At 42.3% G+C, this 23442-nt stretch overlaps 1 protein-coding gene across 1 annotated transcript in view; it reads right to left on the reverse strand.

Moving 5' to 3' along the window:
- Positions 1-1570: 1570 nt before the first annotated feature.
- Positions 1571-23442, reverse strand: part of LOC132826363 (ectonucleoside triphosphate diphosphohydrolase 4-like) — a 74626-nt gene continuing 52754 nt past the window's right edge. The window contains exons 9-13 of the mRNA XM_060842238.1: positions 18373-18539; positions 16438-16762; positions 9368-9453; positions 5217-5378; positions 1571-4134 (exon numbers count right to left, since the gene is read on the reverse strand). Of these exons, the coding sequence (XP_060698221.1) occupies positions 3927-4134; positions 5217-5378; positions 9368-9453; positions 16438-16762; positions 18373-18539 (948 nt within the window). The 3' untranslated portion in view covers positions 1571-3926. The remainder of the gene's footprint in view (positions 4135-5216; positions 5379-9367; positions 9454-16437; positions 16763-18372; positions 18540-23442) is intronic.

The following is a 23442-nucleotide window of genomic DNA, read 5'->3' on the forward strand; positions in this document are numbered from 1 at the left end:
CCTGCCTATGGGTGAGAACAATGGTTGCTGACAGGGGTTTACATTTGTTGCTGAACTATACTGGCAGAAACAAACATCGAAAGCAGTGGTTCATCCAGTCCTGCCTCTTGTGTAACAAGGGTCTGCACAAGTAAGGAGGGCAAAATCAAAAACAAAAACTTGCTGGAGAAACTCAGCAGGTCTGGCAGCACCTGTGGACAGAAAGTAGAGTTAACACTTTTGAGATTGGTGACTTTTGTTTTATTGAAGAATGCATCATATCTCAACCGTAGGATGTGCCATAGCAGCTTACAGTCTTTGACATAGTTTTGAAATGAGAGTGCTGCAGAAAAGTAGGAATTGTGGCAGCCAACTTATGCACAGTGAGATCCCATAAACTACAATGCTGCAATCATTAGAAGTTTTTTTTAAGTGATGGCACTTGAGGGATAATTATTGGCAGGACTCCAAGCAGGACATAGCTACTTTAAAAAAAAATGCCATCAGGATTTTTAATGTCCATTTGAGAAGTTAGATGGGTCCTCAGTTTCACACATTACATTCAAATGTATTCTCTAAGTACTGCACCATAGTGCCAAGCCTGGATTATGTGCTCAAGTCTTTGCTAGGGACGTGTATCCCCAACCTTCTGTCTCAGTGGCAACAATGCTCCCAGTTGAATAGCGGCTGGAAATTAGTGATAGCATGCAGACTTAAACCCTGATGTCCTCCTGATCACTCCCAATAAAGCAAGGTATATAATGAGAAATATTGTGGGTATGCCCAGTGTGGAACTGTAGCTGCAAAGAAATCCCCCCTGATAGTGTCCTGGAAGATTCATATGGGTCTCTCCATGGTGTGGGCTTGTTAGTTTGAATGTTAGATTGCAATTAGAAGTAGGCAATTGGTAGGTGGCAAACCATGTCTGGGAGACAAATGGTGAGCTCCAGGTCACAATTACTCTGGTAGTGAGGTAGTGGGAGAGAGGGGGAAACAAGAATTGCTTCTCAGCTAACTGATGGCCGTACTTTAGAACAGAACATTTTTGCATCAACAGTGCTCAAAGCCAGGTATAGCAACAGTTAGGTAGAGAACAAAGGCAGGAACATGCTTTAATCTCAACGTTAAAACATCACCAGAACAGCGTAGACCCTACATTCCATATTTCAACAGCGACGACACTTCAACATTTATCTGTGGAGAGCTTCGAAACACCTTGAGCACCTGAAACATGTCAAGTAAATGCAGATTCCTGAAGAAGGGCTTATGCCCAAAACTCAATTCTCCTGCTCCCCGGATGTGCCTGACCTGCTGTTCTTTTCCAGCACCACGCTGTTTGACTCTGATCTCCAGTCCTCACTGTCTCCTTCTTTCGTTATCATTCGCCACCCTGTAGCTGAACCACAGTTCAATATTGTGGGCGTAACTAGTAACACCACAGCTGGATAACAGCTGCCCAGGACTCATTTCACACATACAGAGTGAACATCCTCATCCCAACTTCTTGGGCAGCATTCAGAAACTTTAGTCACACCCAAAGATTGGAGTACAAAAATCTAGCACTGAGGGAATGACTTTCAGATGCGACATGTTAATTCTAAACCCTGTTTACTTTCTCAGATGTGATGTTAAAAACACCATGGTCTTATCCTGAAGAACAGCAGGAGAGTTATTCCTTGTCCTGGTAAACAGTTTTCTTCAATTAACCCAAATAAAACAGATTACTTAGTCAATATCATATTGCTATTTGTGGGATCTTACAGAGCACACATTGACAGCGGCATTTCCCACAATGCAACATTTCCAACATAGTTCAATGGCACACTGGAATGTCTCAGGCTCACGAAAACTGCATTAAATCCTTTGCTTCCATTTAGACTCAGAAAATGCTCCAGCATTTACATTCCTAAATTAGAAAAATCTTTTGTTTAAAAATAAGAGACATTCAATCATTTAGTCAGCAATAACTTTTAAAAAGTGCCCAACTGTTTGAAGGAAAATTACCCACAATTTAGCAGCAACAGCAACCCCAAGTGTGCAGTGTTATCTCAGATCACACACGCACAGGGTTCAAATCAAAACAATGGAGCACTGGATCTATAAACCTCTTCCCATTTCATCACAGGAAATTTCAAAGTTAACAAGAGCTTCTGTGATATGACATTTTGAGCTTGAAGTAGGGGAAGTCATTTGACTAAAAAACAATGCACAACCGTCCTGTCGGGCTGTGATAACCGCTCCACAAGACCGTGCTTGTGTGTGTCAGAGTGATTTCCAGGAATGATATGGTAATAGTTAAAGGGAATGCCCAGCACCACATTTTTCAAATTTCATGCAGCTGGTAATAATTCATGCTGCAAAGACTTGCGACACTTGGAAGCGGAACACTGCAGAGAGAGACAGTGAGCCCACACCCATTTGCCTCTTTCCAGCATAAGTTTCTCAACATCGCCTGTGTTATCTTGGCAGTGACGAGATGAAGCCTGGACTCTTGAATTATAGGATGCTTCCAAACACAGATTTCTCACCTTCAATGCAGAAATAGAGCACAGATCAACAGCAAATGTAAGTGTCCTTCGATTCCCAAGAGAAGCTTACTGCAGCTGCAGCACAGTGGGTGCTCCTCTGGACTGTAGCTGTTCACACAGGTAGCTCATCACCATCTTCGCCAAGGCAATTAGGGAGGGGCAAAACATGCTGGACTGACGCACAATCCATGAACTAATTTGTTTTTATCTCTTGCAATTCAGGTACTGTTTCAGCATAAAGTACAAAATCTGGCTGCTGAGAATCCAGATTTTAATTTTCAGACAACTCCATGAAAATTGGCAGTGGCCTACAACAGCACTGTATCGCTTGTCTGAACGGACCATAATATGGTAGATTCAGTGGCTTTCACCAGGGGTTTGGGGATCATTTTGAATTATTCTGTCCCTTAGACCACCTTATGAAAAACACATCAGTGGTTTTATTGATCATCTACCCAAATTTAGGGGAGGCAATGGTCCAGTGGTATTATTGCTGGACTGTTAATTCAGAGACTCAGGTAACATTCTGGGGAACCAGGTTCAAATCCAAGGCAGATGGTAGAAATTTGAATCCAATGAAAATTTGAAATTAATCTAATGATGACCACGAATCCATTGCCGATTGTTGGAAAAACCCATCTGGTTCACTAATGTCCTTTAGGAAGGCAAGTGCCGTCCTGGTCTGACTCCAGGTGCACAGCAATGTAGTTGGTTCTGAACTGTCCTCCAGGCAATTAGGGATGGGCAATAAATGCTGGCCTAGCCAGTGATGACCTCATCACGTGAATGAGTAAGAAAAATTAATTGAAAAACATCAGTCCATTTTCCCATTCGAATCCATGTCAAATAGGTTCCTCATTCTAGCTGCCTTAATATTCACTCTTAGAGTTGATGCTAGGTGACTCTGGCAATGTGACGTGGCTCAGTTGGTAGCACTGATTTCTGAGAAGGTTGTGGGTCAAGCCTCACTCCAGGGACACATGATCTCAGCTGACCCTTCACTCCCAGAATGAGGGAGAACTGTGGGAACAAGTCTTTGGGTGCCAGTAGAAGAGGACCCAAAACATCAGTACTGCTCCCACCACCTACCCTGTGGTGACTCTGGAAAATAATTAATGCAGACAAGACCTGATACCAAGACATCATACAAATCATCACAACTTTAAACGTATCACTTTGCATCCCAACATCACAGGGTGTTTGAAAATAAATACATGGTTACTGAATGTTCAACTATCTCCAACTTCGAAAAGGAAGTCAGACGGTTGGAACAGGACAAAGTTATCCAATGGCAAGAATTTCCAGATTAAACATAAATAATTGAGGTATCTGAAAGGCTTCTGCCCATGGTGCACTTGAGATTTGCCCCGGAATATGAACAGAATGGTGGAATGTTTTCTGATGGATCTATCTTGCAAGTCAGAGCCCCTCAGTTGACAATTTGCCCTCCTCCATCCACAGCAGCTCACGTTGTGTCCGTCTGTGAATCCGCCGTAATCTCAAGATATACAGGGCAATGGCGAGAAGGACCACAAAGAAGCAGGCGAAGAACAGGTAGTGGTTGTAGACGAAGGAGATACGCAGCCACCTAGAATGGTTTGCTTTTCCAGATTCTCGCTGGAGATCCCTGTCATTGGTGGAGGGGGTTAAGGGGAAGAGAAAGCCGGAAAAAAACCATTACCATCATTTTCTACAGAATCTTTTAAGTTCCTCCTTTAGCTGAGCAATATTTAGTTAAGGACAGAGACAGACAAGAGAGAGGGAGGGAGAGACAAGGGAAAAAGAAATGAGAGAGAGAGACTGAGACAGACAGACAGAGAGACAGAATTTGCCTTTTATTTTGCAAGAGGGAGGGGCATTCATACTTAATGAAACACAGGGAAATGGCTTTGAAATTTTACCAATACCTTTTAAGTAATAAAAAAGAGAGAGATAAAAAGTGGTCAGGCTCTACATTGATAAGGAGGTTCATCACACTAAAGTACCATCTAAAACAAAAACTATCCCAAGGATACCCTAAAACAAAAAAAAACAGGCCATTGTTTTGATTTGCAATGGCCCATGGACTTTTGTAATGCAGGTTTTCGACTGTCAATTAGTCATAAAGTGCAATGGCTTCTGCAGGGCAACTGGCAGCAAACAACAGTGTGCTCCCTTAAGAAATCCAATTGAAGCACTGTTAATGAGCAGCACAGTGTCTGAAACAGGAAGTGTTTGTTAGATCAATGAGAAGGAAATGGAATTCAGGGCATATACAAAACACACTAAGTATAATCATTTGTTTTATTTTAAATAACTAAATTTTAAAGGAATGACACTCTACGATTAGAAAAGTTAATTTTCAGCACCAGAGAGGCCGCTTAGTAGTAAAAGGGTGCTTAACCGGGAATGGACAAGACCTAGCATTCAGCGGGGAGTTTAGTGTGTAATGAGGAAACACTCACACTGTTTTGTTTCATTGATGAATCTCTCATTGTGTTTGGAAATAAAGGGAAGCTCAGACACCAACATCCTTACTTCCACCGTTAACAGTGTATATACAATGACCAGAAGTGATTGTCCTATTTCTATGCACAGTGAATATTGCTATTTCTAAATTCTTGCCAATAACAACAAAGCTTGCACACAAAACAGCAATGAGAGTCTGAAATTCAGACTTTGCAAAATCCTTCGAGTTTCACCAACCATTCTTTTGTTGAGGAAACTTACCTGAGAGGTAGAAAGCGAGTTTTATAAAGAATTGCTCCCAGTGTCCATTGTACTTCCTTGTCATACACCAGTTGAGCTGTCTTCAGGTTGGAATAGTCAACTGGGAAGTTAAAACCACTGTGCAAAACCTCATGCATCCATGCAGACTTAAAACACTGATATCTACAAAGTTAGAGAAGGTGGTCAGATAATGACAGGCCAAAATAAATTGTACACCCCACATGCAACAAGAGCAAAACATGCCAGGATATGTGACAGGAATGTTATCCAGTGTGACTTTAGATCCAGACCTTCCCTCCATTGTAAGGTCAGAAGTTGGGATGTTCGCTGAGGATTGCACAATGTTCAGCACCTTAGATGAAGCAGTCCATATCCAAATACAACAAAATCCAGGCTTGAGCTGAAAAGTTCCAAACAACATTCGCGCCACAAATGCCAGGCAATGGCCATTTCCAACACAAGACAAGCTAACCATCGCCCCTCGACATTCAATGGTGTTACCATCACTGAATCCCCCACTCTTAACTTCCAGGAGTTGCCATTGACCAGCAACTGAACTGGATTTGCCAAGTAAATGTAGTGGCTACAAGAGCAGGTTAGAGATGAGGAATACTGTGGTGAAAACTCTCCAAAATCCGTCCACCATCTGCTAGTCAGGAGTGTGATGGAATACTCTCAATTTGCTTAGACAAGTGCAACCCTAACAATCCAAGAAGCTCAACACGGTCTAGGACAAAGCAAGTGAATTTAAAAAAAGACACTCTGCCACAAAATGAGATATTGGGGGCTTCTTCAAAGGGACGGGCTGTAAGGAGTTTCTTAAATGGACAGCCTCAAGAGACAAAAAAAAATTGTAGTCCTTACAACTCTAAATTTTAGATGATTTTATTAATCTAATTAAAATCTAATCATGTCTCCCTTACAATTACTGAATTTTGCAACATACTGTAAAACAATTGTCTATACTGCAAAAGTTACTCTGAAGTGCTATACAAATGCAAGTTCTTACCTTTAAAAATGCAGAAATGGTGTCTACTACTGCTAGAACTATTTTTTCTCACTCTCTTGCTGGGGTCCCACATGAACGGGGCCTCACCCTTTCATCTGTGTTTCTTATGTTGGCAAATAAACCCAGTACTCACAATTCCTTTTGCCATTTGCTCAGTGCATACTTCAAAATATTCCATTCAATGATTACTCGCTCTTCCTTTCCTGCTATCAATCTGTTTGCATTAATGGAATAATTACAAAACAGAATGCTGTAGCAGACAGACAATCTCTGCACCAATGTCATTCTCCACATGAGTCATTCACTCTTTTCTTATTCTCCAGTGTAGAACATTACTGCACAAAAACAGGGAATTCAGTCCATGTACAGCCTTATCTCATGTTAAATCATTTCAAGGCACTTCTATAAGGCAGAGCAGGGACTTGTAATCTGAAAAGATGTGGCAACATTTCAATGTCAGCAGGCATTAGATGACTCACCAATGCAGTGTGTACTGATGGAGAGCGGATATTGGCTAGGAGACTGGACGGAGTGCCTGGAGATCTTCTAAACTAATCAGGCAGACAGGACCTCAGTTTAAACTCTCTCCCAAACAGTGGCCCCTACAACAGCAGAACTACTGCCATATCTTGTATTCAGATTGGCTGCATCTGGCAGAGAATTCTGAACACAAACCTTCACCTGATGTCCTTAACTTTGATAAATTTATGATAGATTTGGCTGAAATATACATACTTTTTATTTAAAAAAAAAAGACATAAATAAAATCCATCTCTAAAACTCCAACAGAGAGTGTGATCATTTAACATGGTGAAGGGGCAGTGTACTGGCAACCTCACTAGATGAATAATCCAGAGCCCCAGGCTAATTGTTCAGGGACACAGGCTTGAATCCCACCATGGCAGGTGGTGAAACCTGAAATCAACAAAATTCTGAATTTAAAAAGATAGACTAGTCTCATCACAATCACAAAACCATTGCTTTTTACAAATATATATATTCACAGGATGTGGACATAGGTGGCTGAGCCAGGATTCACTGACCATCCCTAATTACAGTTGAGAGTCTCACGCAGTTCAGATGGGTAAGGATGGCAGTTTCCTTCCCTAAAAGACACCAGTGAACTGGATAAGGTTTTCCTGACAATTAACAATTGTTTCATGGTCATTTTCATTTTAATTCCAGATTTTGCTAAATCAAATTCTTGGCGGGATTCGATCCCAGCTCTGCCAAACATTGCCTGGGTCTCCGAATTATAGTCTGGACATAATACCACTAGGTGACCACCTTCACTTATTGCCATGAAAATCTATCTGGGTTTTCGAATGTCGTTTACAGAAAAGAATCTATGTCCACACCCAGTTTGGTCTAAATGCGACTCCTGACCCAAGTGATATGGCTGATTCAGAAATAGCTTAGGGAGCCAGTAAGTTCAAAGACAATTAGGGATGGACAAGAAATATTGATCTCATTAGTGACACTCAATTCCCATCTGAGAATTTAAACATCAGGCACAGGAGGTGTGTCACACAATCGCCCATCAATCAGGGGACAAAAGGAAGGGACCAGGAGATTAGTGCACAATTTAGTGTCAAGCTTTTGAAACCTCTGTGTAGTTACAACAGCTTGTAACTGATGCAGTTTTATAATGGTCCCATCATGTGTCCAGTGTGTTTCTTAAATGGTAGGGTCCAGCAAGACTGACCTTAGCTGCAAAGAGGGTCAGTGGATACATTCGATCATAGCAGGTGAGAAAATCCTCTCCTAAATAACTAATCTTTCATGTTAACAAGGAGCATAGGTAGCAGGTAGATGGTTAGCCTGATTGCTGTACAAAAGTACAGTAAACAGTTTCACCTGTAGTGGCTTTGTGTTAGTGTGTAAATCTGTGTATAACTTTAATCCAGAAATTAAAGAAGGTTTTAAATTTTCCCTCTCTGATTGCAGAAATGAGCATGCCTCTGATCAAGATCAACTAATTAATGACAGGTGTAGCGAAGGTTCATGAGAAAGACTCAAGGAACTTCAGTGACTGGAGAAGTTGGGATTATTTTCCTCAGAGATTGAAAGGAGATTTGATAAAATTCTGAGGAAACTCAAAAGAAGGATGGGGATAAATTGTTCTTATTGGCGAAGGAATGAAGAGCAATGGCACAATGATATAAGGTAATTCGTAAAAGAAGCAATTGAGACAGGAGGGAAATTTTTTTTTCACGCAGTGTGTGGTTAAGAGCTGGAAATGCACAGCCTGCAAGTGTGATGGAAGTAGGATTGGACATGACATTTGAAAGAGAATTAGATTATTATCCAAAAAGGAAGTGAATTACAGGAATTTCACACCTTATCACTATTGTTCTGTGAGAGATAATGAAGATCCTACTCCGAAACTAACTCAAAGCAACCACATCTTTGACCCTGTATTTCTCCAGCTATCTGTGAAGCTAATGTGAGTAAACGTGGAAATTGAAAGACCACCAAGTTTTTAGCAGATGAGACAAATCACACTGAAGTAGTGAACCACAAGACAAACAGCAAGCTGAACTAGGGTAAAGATAAGGGTCAGCACTAGATGAACTGCTCTTTCAGAGACCCAGTGCAGAACAATGGGCCAAATGGCCTTTTTTTGCATTATTATTCTATGAATACAGGGTAGCCTTTTGTCTAGTCTCTTATTTGTCAATGTGGAATGGCTTATTGCATAATTGAATTAGATATTCCAATATCTTCATCATCCTTTCCACCTCAAAAAGGTTTTTTTTTTCTGCCGCCTTTCTCCTTCTATGAGAGGCTTGGGGCAAACACTGTGGAAGGGGAACGGATATATTGAGAACATTTTGTTAGTAGCTGTTTCTGGGATGCGAACATCACTGGCAAGTCTTGCATTTATTGATCATTTTTAATTATCCTGTCAAATAATTTCCTTCTTTGCTCACCCTAACCTTCAGCCTCAAAGTCTTTAATTACTCGACTGTTCTTGAACACTGTCTGAACATAGTGCCATGTAAAATTTATTGAATACAGTATCTCAGTTGACCTCTTAGAGCGTACGCGTCAACCACAGCCCTTGAACAATTACTTGGGCAGAGATTTATGTGGTTCTGCTCAAGCTTCTGATGTTAAGATAAGTCTCTGACATACTTACTTCAATCGGTGAAGATCAGCATGTGATGAAAACAGATTTAGATCAAACCGTTCTTTTAACGTTGTCCATTTGGTAGCACAGTAATCCTAACAAAAAAATTGAAATTGAATAAAATTAATCTTAAAGATATTTGGTTATCACAAAAGCTTCTCATGGAACACTCTCATCAGACTTGCGAGATTAATTACAATAATATATTCAAAATTGCTGCATTATTGATGTTGAAAATGTGTTGCTGGAAAAGCACAGCAGGTCAGGCAGCATCCAAGGAGCAGGAGAATCAACGTTTCGGGCATGAGCCCTCTTTCAGGCTCATGCCCGAAACATCGATTCTCCTGCTCCTTGGATGCTGCCTGACCTGCTGCGCTTTTCCAGCAACACATTTTCAGCTCTGACCTCCAGCATCTGCAGTCCTCACTTTCTCCGAGCATTATTGATGCTGCCAGGGTTGGAGGGTTTGAGCTGTAGGACAAGGCTGAGTAGGCTGGGGCTGTTTTCCCCGGAGCATTACAGGCCGAGGGGTGACCTTACAGAGGTTTATAAAACATGAGGGGCATGGATAGCATAAATAGATAAGACCTTTTTCCCTGGGATGGGGTGTCCAGAACTAGAGGGCATAGGTTTAGGGTGAGGGGGGAAAGATATAAAAGGGACCTAAGTGGCAACTTACCCACACAGAGGGTGGTACATGTATGGAATGAGCTGCCAGAGGAAGTGGTGGCGACTGGTACAATACAACATTTAAAAGGCATCTAGATGGGTATATGAATAAGAAGGATTGAGGGGGATATGGGCCAAGAGCTGGCAAATGGGACTAGATTAGGCTAGGATATCTGGTCGGCATGGACGGGTTGGACCGAAGGGTCTGTTTCTGTGCTCTATGACTATTGACAAATGCAATGACAAATTGCAATAGCTATTTTCCCCATTTTTTTAAAAATCAAAAAGGAAACTAAATTCTGGTGGTTTGGAATTTTTGAATTGTAGTTAACAACTTAACTGGCTCATTCCTACTAGTATGGGACAAATTCCCAATTTCTTTTTAAATTAACATCAACTTACAGAAAATAAATGTCTTGCCTTTGTCAATCACATCTATAGATAGAACTACAAAGCATTCACCAGAACTTGGTAAGGTGACTGCATCATGTATCCCCACCTGTGTAGCAAGCCTAATATTCTCACTCTGTCTCTGAGACTGACCTCCTCTCAATTGCGCACACACTTACCTTCTCATCAATATGGGTTAAACAGAGGCTTTGTCCAAATGGAATGGTATTCTGCTGGTAGGAAAAGGAATTTGAAATGTTCATCTGATGCAGGTGTTGGAGGAGATTGATGGCAACTGTGGAAAACCCTAGTCATGCTGTGAACTTGAGAGTTTGGTTATACTTTCTCATAAATGGTACCTCGGTAAACTCTCCCAGATTCTATCAAATTTCAGTCTCATGTGAGAGTCTCTAGCAACCACTGGTTTACAAAGTAATTTTATTTATATGTTAATTTTTTTTAAAAAAACAAATTAATTTTTCTTTTCACACCTTATCAAGATTGCTGTGTGAGAGATAATGAAGATCCTATTCAGAAACCAACTCAAAACAGCCACATCTTTGACCCTGTATTTCTCCATTTATCTGTGATGCTAATGTGAGTAAACATGGAAATTGAAATAGACCACGAAGTTTTTAGCAGATCAGACAAATCACGCTGAAGTATTGAACCACAAGGCAAACAGCAAGCTGAATCGCAACACTAGATTACACACCAGAGAAGGCTAGACTGAAACTGCATAGGAATTTAGTTAGGTCACTTCTAATGCACTGTGTCCATTTCTGGTCACAAAGATGCAAGATAGTCACTCAAGACTTCGAAATGTTTCAGTAAACGCTTTGAACATCAGAGGAACACAGAAAGCTAGCACACAATGCAGTGTGTAATCAGGAAGGCTAATGGAATGTTGGCCATTATTCCAAGAGGGTCGGAGTATAAGAGTCAGAAAGTCTTACTGTAGCTGTACAAGGTGCTATTGAGATTGCATTTGGAGTGCCTCAGCTGATTTGGTCCCCTTATTTAAGAAAAGATATTTGTGATTTTTGTGAAGCTTCAACAGAGGCTCATTGATGTTACCTAGCATTATCGGAGAACAAACCTTCCAGCTCAATGCGCAAACTTATAACCAGAAAAGATATAATTTACTTGGAGGCAGTTCAGAGAAGGTCCACCAGGATGATCTTCCATTTGGAGGGATTGGCTTAAGAGCAAAGATTAAACAGGTTGGGACTCCACTCACTGGAGTTGAGAAGTTTGACAGGGTAAACACTGAAGGATGTTTTCCCTCACTGGTGAGTCTAGATCCACAGGACACAGATATAGAATTACCGGAGCACCAAGTTAAGGTTGAGATGACGAGAAATTTCTTCTCTCAGAGGGTCACATGTCTTGGGAGCTCCTTACCACAGAGGGGTGTTTAGATTAGATTAGATTACTTACAGTGTGGAAACAGGCCCTTCGGCCCAACAAGTCCACACCGACCCGCCGAAGCGCAACCCACCCAGACCCACTCCCCTACATTTACCCCTTACCTAGCACTATGGGCAATTTAGCATAGCCAATGCATCTAACCTGGTGGGGGCAGAGTAAGCATATACTGAAGGCTGAAACAGCTAGATTCTTGATCAGTAAGAAAATAAAGGTCTACAGAGAAAGAGCAGGAAAGTGAGTGTGAGGAGTGTTGGATCAGCCATGATTATATTGAATGGAAGAGCAGGATCAAGGACAAATCCCTTTCCTATTTCTAATGGTCTTATAGCAAATCAACAACAAGAAAATGGGACTTTTTAAGATTGAGAAAGAGGTGACTGAAAGGTGATCTTGTAGAGGCTGACAAGATGGTAAACTGCCAAGTGACTAGAAGAATTCCAAATGTTTCTTGAAGTTAACATTCCATCCTTGGCCAATCATACCAAAAACTGCCTGTGGGCTCATACTGTGTGCATTTTTGGCTCCTACATATATCCATGTAGCACTCACTGTGCCTCAGAAAGCTTTCCATCAGGATTGATACCCTAACTGCTTTTTAAATGAAGTTTTATTTCATGGCACTGGAGAACTGGATCCAGAACACATCAAGCTAAACTGTAATAATAATGATAATTAACGACAATGACTTAAATTTGTACCAGACAAATTTAGCACTGGTACCACAGAAGAAAGGACCAACACATGGCGCAGACCTCTGGATAGCGCTACACAGTCAAAAATCTTCAAATCATGATATACCATGACAGAAAAGGGAGGAAGTAGAATGGGGAAGAAAAATAATTTGCAGCATCTTTCTGGATGAAGGAGTCAAAAAATGCGACAAACAATTTTACATGTGAAAGGTAAGCAGTTCTTACCACAGAATTTGGAACTCCACACAAGATCTAGTTGAGGCAAATGGCATTGGTGCATTGTATGGAAAATTAGACAGACACATGGGAGCAGGAAGAGAATATTATCCCGAAATTGTGAAGAAAGGTGAGAGAAGGCTCATGTGGACAATATACGCGAGGATCAATCAGCTGAATCAGATGGATATTGACCTCAGCCTCAGCACAAGGTCCCCAGCAGCCCAGATACCAATCTTTAGCCAAATCAATTCACTTCATTGATGTATCAATACATAGCTGAAGACATTGTATATCACAATGGTTATGGGCCCTGACAACATTCTGGTAACACTGAAGACTTGCATTCCAGACAGCAGTCCATGTCGAAATGCAATACCAAGCCTGGTCTGAAAAGTGGCAAGTAATATTCGGACCACACAAATGTCAAGCAACAACCACTCCAAAAACAAACAAGCTAACCTTCATCCCTTGATAATGAATGATAATTTCATCACTGAGTCCCCAACTATCAATATCCTAGGGGTTATCACTGAACAGAACCTGAACTGGATTTGCCATATAAATACACTGGCAACAAGAACTGTTCAGACTAGGAACTCACCTCCCGATCCCCAAACACTGCCCACCATTTACAAGGCATAAGTCAGGAGTATGATGGAATACTTCCCACTTACCTGGATGGATGCAGCCTCAAACAACACAAGAAACTGGACACCATCCAAGCCAAAGCAGCCCTCATGATTGAATGCTTATGGAGGCGCCATTCCCTCCACCACCGATGCTAGGTAGCAGCATTATCTACCATTGATAAGATACATTGGAGCAATCCAAAAGATTTTAGTCAGCACCTTCCAAACTCTCAGCCAATTCCATCTGGGTGGACAAGGGCACCACTTGCATGCTCCCCTCCAAGCTACTCGTCATCTTACTTGGAAATAAATCGCTATCCCTTCTCTATTGCTGGACCAAAACCCTGGAATTGCCTCCCTGTGTTATGAAGATGTGAGTGTACTGTACCTTTTAAGAGAGTTAAAAGCTAGCAGAACTACCTGACACAGCACCAAGTGTTCTGAAAAAGATATAATGTAACATTTGGTCAAACAACTCGATTCGCTGGAGACGACAAAAAAAATGTGAATTAGGCCAATCAGTTTAAATTATACCCCCCAAAAAAAACCAAACTCCAATCAGCCTGAATTTAGTATACTGACAACCTTAAATGCCAATGACACAATCCGATGTTTTCAGGGTATAAGATACGGGGAAAGTGGGCAGCCTGCTGCCTCACAGTGCCAGGGACCCGGGTTCGATTCCTGCCTCGGGTGACTATCTGTGTGAAGTTCGCACATTCTCCCTGTGTCTGAATGGGTTTCCTCCCGGTGCTCCGGTTTCCTCCTCGGGTGAATTGGTCTTGCTAAATTGCCCATAGTGTTAGGTGTGTGAGTCAGGGGTAAGTATAGGGGAGGAGAATGGGTCTGGGTGGGTTACTCTTCGGAGGGTCGGTGGAAATTTGTTGGGCCAAATGGCCCGTTTCCATACATTAGGGAATCTAATCTAAAACAGTTGGAAGGACATCTGCCAAGCCACCAGCATCTGCAGTCTGCCCAGAGAATAGCTCTCAAAGATCAGTGGCCTGTGAAACAGAAACCCCCAAAAAGAAAAGACAGAGGAAGAGAAGATTTGACATCTGGCTGGTTTTGAAAACTTAAATTTTTGGTAAATCTTAATTGGGGTGTTTTACTGGACTAGTATTATAGAAGGGAAGGTAAAAGATAGGTTAGAGGAAGGAGTTGTAAATAGTTGTTAGTTAATTATTCTCTGTTATAATTTAAGAAATAAAATTGTTAATTTTTACTTTAAATAGTTCTTAGCCTCAAATTTTCACAGATTACTGTGAAATATTTTCTGTGTTGCTGGAGGGTTTAATTAAGCAGGAGGGTTTACACCACCTGACAATATTGTGGGTCTACCTACAGCACATGGAGTGCAGTAGTTCAAGATGACCTTGCCAGTAGCAGTGGTGGACCCTCCCTCTTTATGGTCATTTAAGTGGGCATTGGATAAGCATATGGAGGTTATTGGGCTAGTGTAGGTTAGGTAGGCTTTGGTCAGCGCAACATCGAGGGCCGAAGGGCCTGTACTGCACTGTATTTTTCTATGTTCTATGACAGCTTACCAATGCCTTCAAGGGCAAGTAGAGACACACAATAAATGCTGGCCCAGCCAAAGGTGTCCACATCCCACAAGTGAATTAAAAAGAGAAGGACTGGCTATGTCCAAAACAAGCTGTTCCAAGAACTGCTACAACAATGACATCTATCTGGCAATGCAGAACATTTCTCAGGTACGTCCTGTCCTCAAAATACAGGACAAATCCATTCGGGCCAATTATTGCCCCATTTGTTTAATCATCAGTAAAGTGGAGAAAGTGATCGTTAAGAGTGCTATCAAACAGCACTTGCACAACAGTAACCTATTCACTGATGCAGTGTGAATTTTATCAGAACCACTTAGCTAATGAGCTCATTACAGTGTTGGCTCAAATTTGGACAGAAAGGCTGAACTGGAGAGGTGAGGCGAGAGTGGTGGCCCTTGACATCAAGGCAACATTTGAAAGCATATGGGATCAAGGGTGAAGGAAGACTGTGGTTCATGGAGGTCAATCCCCTCAGTCCAAGATCATCACTGCAGGAGTTTCTCAAGTTAGTGCATCAACACAAACATTTTCACCAGTTTTATCAATTACTTTCATAAGGTCAGCAGTGAGGATGTTCACTGGTGATTGCACAATGCTGAACAATATTCACATCTCCTCAGAAACTGGAAAAGCAGTTCATCTCCATATGCAGCAAACCCTGGTCAACATTCAGGCTTGTGCTAATAAGTGGCAAATAACATTCATGCCACATAAGTGCCAAGCAATGGCCATCTCAAAATTCAAACGAAATTCCTATCACTGAATCCTCCCTATTATATCCTGGGTGTTAGTGTTAACCAGAAACTTAATGAAACTGGACATATAAATATTGTAGTTGCAAGAGTAAGTCAAAAGCTGGGAATTCTGAAGTAACTCACCTCTCGACTCCCCTGTCTACCATTTACAAGGCACAAGTCAGAAGTGGGATGGGATACTCCCCATTTGCCTGGATGAGTGCAGTTTATTCAATGCTCAAGAAGCTTGACACATTTAGGACAAAGCAGGCTGCTTGAGAGGCACCCACCTTCAACACTGACCCTCACCACCACTGATGCATAGTAGCATCAATATACAATGCAGTATCTCACCAAGACCCCTCCAAGAGCACCTACTGCAGTTGCTATCTCTACCACCTAGAAGGACAAGATCAGCAAATGGTCGAGAGCAAAGCTCGCATGTTTCTCTTTATGCCTCACACCATCCTCAATTGAAATAATTCCTTCATTTTCACTGGGTCATCATCTGGAATTCCATTCCTAATAGCAATGTGAGTGCACCTATGCCACACAGACTATAGTAGTTCAAGAACATGTTTCATTCCCAACTTCTCCAGGGCAATTAGAGATGGGCAATAAATGATGACCTAGCTAGTGATGGCCACATTCTGTACAAACACATGGCATCTGAGCTATATATACTGTACACTGGATTTTACCAAACAATTTTATGACCATGTTAAAAAATATACTAGATTTCCATACCTTGGCTGCTTTTGTGTATTTAACGCCATCATAGTGACCTCCCATGCGCAAGACATCTTCAGTACAGTAATAAAATTCTGAGAATCCATAGAATTCACTATTATGGAAGTCAATGGGTGATTGATAAACCCCATTGAGGGACAGGTTTGCTTCATTCCCTTTGTTCAGGAGTGGTTTTATTAGTTTGCAACACTCATCAAAGTTTCCAGCACCTCTCAAGTGCATTGTCTGTTCATCCTTTTGAATGATGTCGGTTGATTCAATTGACAGGCAAGGATCAAGGTAGGGGCTCTCTGCACTGACACCCATATATTGGTCAAGCAACCTGCAAGAAAGGTAAGCACTTTAATATTAAAATCAAACTCTCCAGTTACTTAAATCACGTTTGCTCTCTCTATCATTTATTCTATTTGGACTGTATCTCAAAAAATGGCATCTACCTCAATTTCAAAGTCATGTTTAGCTTATGAGTCATCGAGTCAGAGAGATGTACAGCATGGAAACAGACTCTTTGGTCCAACCCATCCATGCCGACCAGCTATTCCAACCCAATCCAGTCCCACCTACCAGCACCTGGCCCATATCCCTCCAAACCCTTCCTGTTCACATAACCATCCAGATGCCTTTTAAATGTTGCAATTGCACCAGCCTCCACCACTCCCTCTGGCAGCTCATTCCATACACATATTACCCTCTGCATGAAAAAATTGTCCCTTTGGACTCTTTCAGGCCTTTCCCCTCTCACCCTAAATCTATACCCTCTGGTTCTGGACTCCCACACCCCAAGAAAAGACCCGGTCAATTTATCCTATCCATGTCCCTCATGATTTTATAAACCTCTATAAGGTCACCCCTCAGCCTCCGACCCTCTAGGGAAAACAGCCCTAGCCTATTCAGCCTCTCCCTTTAGCTCAAACCCTCCAACCCTGGCAACATCCTTGTAAATCTTTTCTGAACCCTTTCAAGTTTCACAACATCTTTCCAACAGGAAGGAGACCAGAATTGCACACAATATTCCAACAGTGGCCTAACCAATGTCCTGTACAGCTGCAACATGACCTCCCAACTCCTATAGGAGAAAGTGAGGACTGCAGATGCTGGAGATCAGAGCTGAAAATGCATTGCTGGAAAAGCGCAGGTCAGGCAGCATCCAAGGAGCAGGAGAATCGACGTTTCGGGCATGAGCCCTTCTTCAAGAAGACAATGAGAATTACTAACTCAATTCACTTTATTTGCTGGTGGTATGTGGGTGTTGCCTACTGGCCAGCATTTATTGTTTGTCCCCAGTTGGCCTTGAATGCTAAAGTGCAGAATGTGGTGTCAACTTCAAAATATTTAGTTTTGCGATAAACTTATTATGAAACAGAGTTTTGCTGCTATTTTGGAGAAGCAGAAATCAAATCTAAATAATATTCACTTAGAGTACAGATTTATCTTTGGACATGTACAAGTGAAAATATATTCACATTAACTACAATAGTGCTCTATAAAAGCCTGTGTGAGGGAAAGATACCATTTAAATATAAACTTCTTTTCCCTTACAGCAATATACTGCATAAACATTACTCTGCTTTTCAGTGGGCTGTGTTTATGGATTCCTACATATTCCTGCCCGTTTCTCCCCTCATCCCCTCATTTTCCCCCATCTCCCTCTTACACATTGCTGTCTATCTTCTAATACATCAGCCATCAACTATCAGCACAAACACCAACTGTTTGACTGCAAGGGTCAGACAGTCTCATCTCACTGATGGCTATACGAATGCATTTAAAAACAAGAAAGAATAGATAGAAATCAGGATCAGGAAACTGCCGTGATTCTCGGCACAGAGATCACTGCCAGCATGCTGCCTGTATCTCAAGTTGAGCTGTTGGATTTGCTGTCCAATTTTGAGGTTCCAAAAGTAAACTACTGTGCTCTGATGTATAACATACCTATTCATGGCAGCGGTATTGTTGAAAATTAGATCTTCATAGAGTTGTCGTGCATAATTCCCACCGAATCCCAGGAAGGTAGTTACGTAGACCCTGTACACATGTTCAGTATGATGCAAATCACAGCCCAGGTTGAATTCAGCTAGTAAACCTTTGGCAGCTTCTTCCTGTAATCATAAATGTGCAGCTTAATTGAAGTTAATTGACTGCACCATGGGAGATGCATACAAAAATAATCTTTTAAGTACCTTTTCTCCTCCCTATGCCACCCAACCTGCTAACGTGATGTTCCTGTTCAAGGAGGCAGAGAGACAGAAAGCTGGAAACTATAGGCCATTCACCTAACATCATTGGAAAAATGCTAAGGGTTCATAATTAAGGAAGAAATATTGAGATGTTTTGAAAAGCTTAATGTAATCAAATAGAATTAACGGAATGCGTTTGACAAATTTGTTCGAGTGCTTTGAAGGTATTAAAAGCAGAGTTGATAAAAAGGAACAGATTGGTAGACTTTCAGAAGACATTCGATAAAGTGCCACATAAAAGGTTATTGCACAAGACAGGAACTCACAGTATGGGGGTAAATGGATTTAGGATTGGTTAGCAGACAAAAGATAGAGCAAGATTTGTGGGCCTTTTCTGGTTGGAAAGCCTAGTGGAGTGCCACATGTTTGAGGCCTAGGCTTCAATTATTTACTATCTGTATTAATGACTTGAAGGAGAGGGACAGAATGCAATGTATCCAAGTTTACTGATGATTCAAAAACATGTTGCAAGGAGGACATGATGCAACCTATCTACATCCCCATGCTGGTTCATGAGTGGACAAAAACATGGCAGATGAAATTTAACGTAACAAAGTGAGAGGTAATACAGTTTGCGAGGAGGAATCAAAAGACCAGCTATTATTTAAATAGAGAGAGACTCAAAAAGATTGCAGCACAGAATGATCTGGATGTTCTTGTGCACAAAAAACAAATTAGCGTGGAGGGAAAGCAAAAAATTAAGAAGGCAAATGGAAATTTGGGCTTCATTGCTCGGGGAGTGGGAGTTTAGAAATAGAGGTCCTGTTTCAAATGTCCAGGTGCTAGTGAGGCTACACCAGGAGTGCGGTGCACCGTTTGGCATTTAAAAAAGGACACACTCACACTGGAGGCAGTTGAACATACATTTTCAGGGGGCTTGACAGGGTGGGTGCTCAAAAGATGGGTTTCCACCTGTGGCAGAATCTTGAACTCAGGGACAGATTCACAGTGGTCACTCGTTCAAAACTAAGAAGCAAAGGAATTTTATCTCCCAGAGGATGACTGGAATTTTTCTGTCCTAGAGAGTTTTTTTTTAGATTAGACTTACAGTGTGGAAACAGGCCCTTCGGCCCAACAAGTCCACACCGACCCGCCGAAGCGCAACCCACCCATACCCTTACATTTACCCCTTACCTAACACTACGGGCAATTTAGCATGGCCAATTCACCTGACCCGCACATCTTTGTGACTGTGGGAGGAAACCGGAGCACCCGGAGGAAACCCACGCAGACACGGGGAGAACGTGCAAACTCCACACAGTCAGTCGCCTGAGTCGGGAATTGAACCCAGGTCTCTGGTGCTGTGAGGCAGCAGTGCTAACCACTGTGCCACCGTGCCGTCACGGTTGTGGAGGCTAGACCACAAAGTATTTAAAGAGCGGTTAGATCTTGAAATATGAGAACTTGGCACAAAAGAGGATTTGAGGCCTGGGGCGAATCGGCCACGTTCGTGTAGAATGAGGGGGTAGTATTGAGGAGACGAATATACAATTCCTGCTCCTATTACATGTTCTGTTCAAATAAAACCTCCAGAAAGCATCCTCCCATCTTTCCTTACAGAAGAAACCTAAAGTATAAAAAGAAATCTTTTATTACATTATGAATGATATTTATACTCCCAGTGAAGTCCATCACTGCTGGGAATGGAACAATTTTCCAATCTTTGCCAGCGCCATCAATATCAGCCACTTTTCACCTGAAGCTCAGAGAAAAGTTTGTTCAACTACATTTTTGTTTAAAAAAAGGGTTTCAAAGGTGATTTTATTTAAAAATAAATTCCCGATTTAAAGAAAACTGTGTTTCTACGTTAAAAATTCCGCTCATAATTGTTGTCAACATTTCTGTAATAAACCTCTATGTTTACATTTACACTGAAAAGCACCCATGTAAACTTGTTACACTGGAACAATACCCACTTCCCAACGGTGGTGTTGTGGTGCTTCTGTTTCTCATCTTCCAACCAGTTCTCTACAGTCAGTACTTAGGGCTCTGGCAGTTTTACCAACTCTACTGCTCACTTTCTGAATTGTCTCACACATTGCAATTTAATTATAATATCACAACTGTGGTTACACTTCAATAGCGTATTGCATTAGATATAAAAGCAATCTGGGATCTCCTGAGGTCATGAAGAGTGTTACATAAATGCAAGTTATATCTATCAATCAAAGCACAAGTCAAGGTGCTTTGCAAGGAGGACAGAATGTCCGACCACAAACGGAGGCTCACTTTATGCCTTCATTAGACTAGGACATGATTTAACCTTGCTTCATCTGAAGTCACTGGTCTTCAGTTCCTGTGTGTAATGTTTAAGGATTTCAATCAGCTTCAAATGAAGTGTCAGCTGTGTGACCATTTAACCTTCAGTACCAATGTCTCCCCCCAATGTTGTCCTCAGTCAGTTCAAGTAAAAAGGGAGGACTGCAGATGCTGGAGATCAGAGCTGAAAATGTGTTGCTGGTTAAAGCACAGGTTAGGCAGCAGCCAAGGAGCAGGAAATTCGACGTTTCGGGCCAGAGCCCTTCATCAGCCCTGCTCAGTCAGTTCAAGCTTTGTGTTGCATTAATTCACTGAACAACCACGTATGACCCTGGACAAAACCTTGAGTTGGAATATTGCTATCTGTAGACAACTAGTTCAAAACAACAGTAAAGGACAATTGGCAGCAACAGCTGAGGGAGCAGTTCTCATCACACCTGGCAAAAATTGAGAGCTATTATAATCAACATCCTTATAGTTCAACAGACCACAAGTTTTGTTGTTTTTTTTTCCCCAAGAACAAATATGTATACAGCAATCCTTGTAATTGAAGGGAAACTTTGCCCAAAGTGGCTGGTTGCTCTTCAGCCAGAGAAAAATTGAGCCATTATCAAGGGAACAGGGACTAAATTAGAAATTACTGGAAAAGCTCAGCATCCTTGATAAGTATGTACCTGACAGACAGGGAGGAAGTGGTTGAGTGAGGGAGTAGTGGTTTACTGAAGAAGTTGAATCTCTTGTCAGGAGGAAGAGGTAGTTTATGTTAAGATGAGACGTGAAGGCTCAGTTAGGGTGCTTGAGTGTTAAACGTTAGCCAGGAGAAACCTAAAGAGAGCGTGAAGAGAAGCCAGGAGGGGACATGAGAAGCTGTGGGCAGAGAAAAATCCTAAAGCTTTTTATAGGTATATCAGGAATAAAAGAATGACTAGGGAAAGATTAGGGCCAAACAAGGATAGTAAAAAGTGAGGTCTGCAGATGCTGGAGATCAGAGCTGAAAATGTGTTGCTGGTTAAAGCACAGCAGGTTAGGCAGCATCCAAGGAACAGGAAATTCGACGTTTCGGGCCAGAGCCCTTCATCAGGAATGAGGAGAGGGTGCCAGGCAGGCTGAGATAAAAGGTAGGGAGGAGGGACTTGGGGAGGGGCGATGGAGATGTGATAGGTGGAAGGAGGTCAAGGTGAGGCTGATAGGTTGGAGTGGGGTGGGGGCGGAGAGGTCAAGAAGAAGATTGCAGGTTAGGAGGGCGGTGCTGAGTTGAGGGAACCGACTGAGACAAGGTGTGGGGAGGGGAAATGAGGAAACTGGAGAAATCTGAGTTCATTCCTTGTGGTTGGAGGGTTCCCAGGCGGAAGATGAGGCGCTCCTCCTCCAGCCGTCGTGTTGTTATGTTCTGCCGATGGAGGAGTCCAAGGACTTGCATGTCCTCGGTGGAGTGGGAGGGAGAGTTAAAGTGTTGAGCCACGGGGTGGTTGGGTTGGTTGGTCCGGGCGTCCCAGAGGTGTTCTCTGAAGCGTTCCGCAAGTAGGCGGCCCGTCTCCCCAATGTAGAGGAGGCCACATCGGGTGCAGCGGATGCAATAGATGTTGTGTGTGGAGGTGCAGGTGAACTTGAACATCTATTGCATCCGCTGCACCCGATGTGGCCTCCTCTACATTGGGGAGACGGGCCGCCTACTTGCGGAACGCTTCAGAGAACACCTCTGGGATGCCCGGACCAACCAACCCAACCACCCCGTGGCTCAACACTTTAACCCTCACTCCCACTCCACCGAGGACATGCAGGTCCTTGGACTCCTCCACCGGCAGAACATAACAACACAACGGCTGGAGGAGGAGCGCCTCATCTTCCGCCTGGGAACCCTCCAACCACAAGGGATGAACTCAGATTTCTCCAGTTTCCTCATTTCCCCTCCCCCCACCTTGTCTCAGTCGGTTCCCTCAACTCAGCACCGCCCTCCTAACCTGCAATCTTCTTCTTGACCTCTCCGCCCCCACCCCACTCCAACCTATCACCCTCACCTTGACCTCTTTCCACCTATCACATCTCCATCGCCCCTCCCCCAAGTCCCTCCAAACAAGGATAGCAGTGGGAAGTTGTGCATGAAACCTGAGGAGATAGGGAAAGCGCTAAATGAATGGAAAAAGACAATGTTGTTGAAGAGAATACAGGCTACTAGATTAGACGGGATTGAGGTTCACAAGGAGGTGGTGTTAGCAATTCTAGAAAGCATTAAAATAAATATGTCCCCTGGGCAGGATGGGATTTATCCTAGGATTCTCTGGGAAACCAGGGAGGAGATTGCCGAGCCTTTGGCTTTGATTTTTATGTCATCATTGTTTACAGGAATAGTACCAGAAGACTGAAGGATAGCAAATGGTGTCTCCTTGTTCAAGAAGGGAAGTAGAGACAACCCTAGTAATTATAGACCAGTGAACCTTACTTCGATTGTGCGTAACGTGTTGGAAAAGGTTATGAGAGATAGGATTTATAATCATCTCAAGAGGAA

The sequence above is a fragment of the Hemiscyllium ocellatum genome, chromosome 22, assembly GCF_020745735.1.
Source record: "Hemiscyllium ocellatum isolate sHemOce1 chromosome 22, sHemOce1.pat.X.cur, whole genome shotgun sequence".
In the NCBI taxonomy this organism is placed as follows: domain Eukaryota; kingdom Metazoa; phylum Chordata; class Chondrichthyes; order Orectolobiformes; family Hemiscylliidae; genus Hemiscyllium; species Hemiscyllium ocellatum.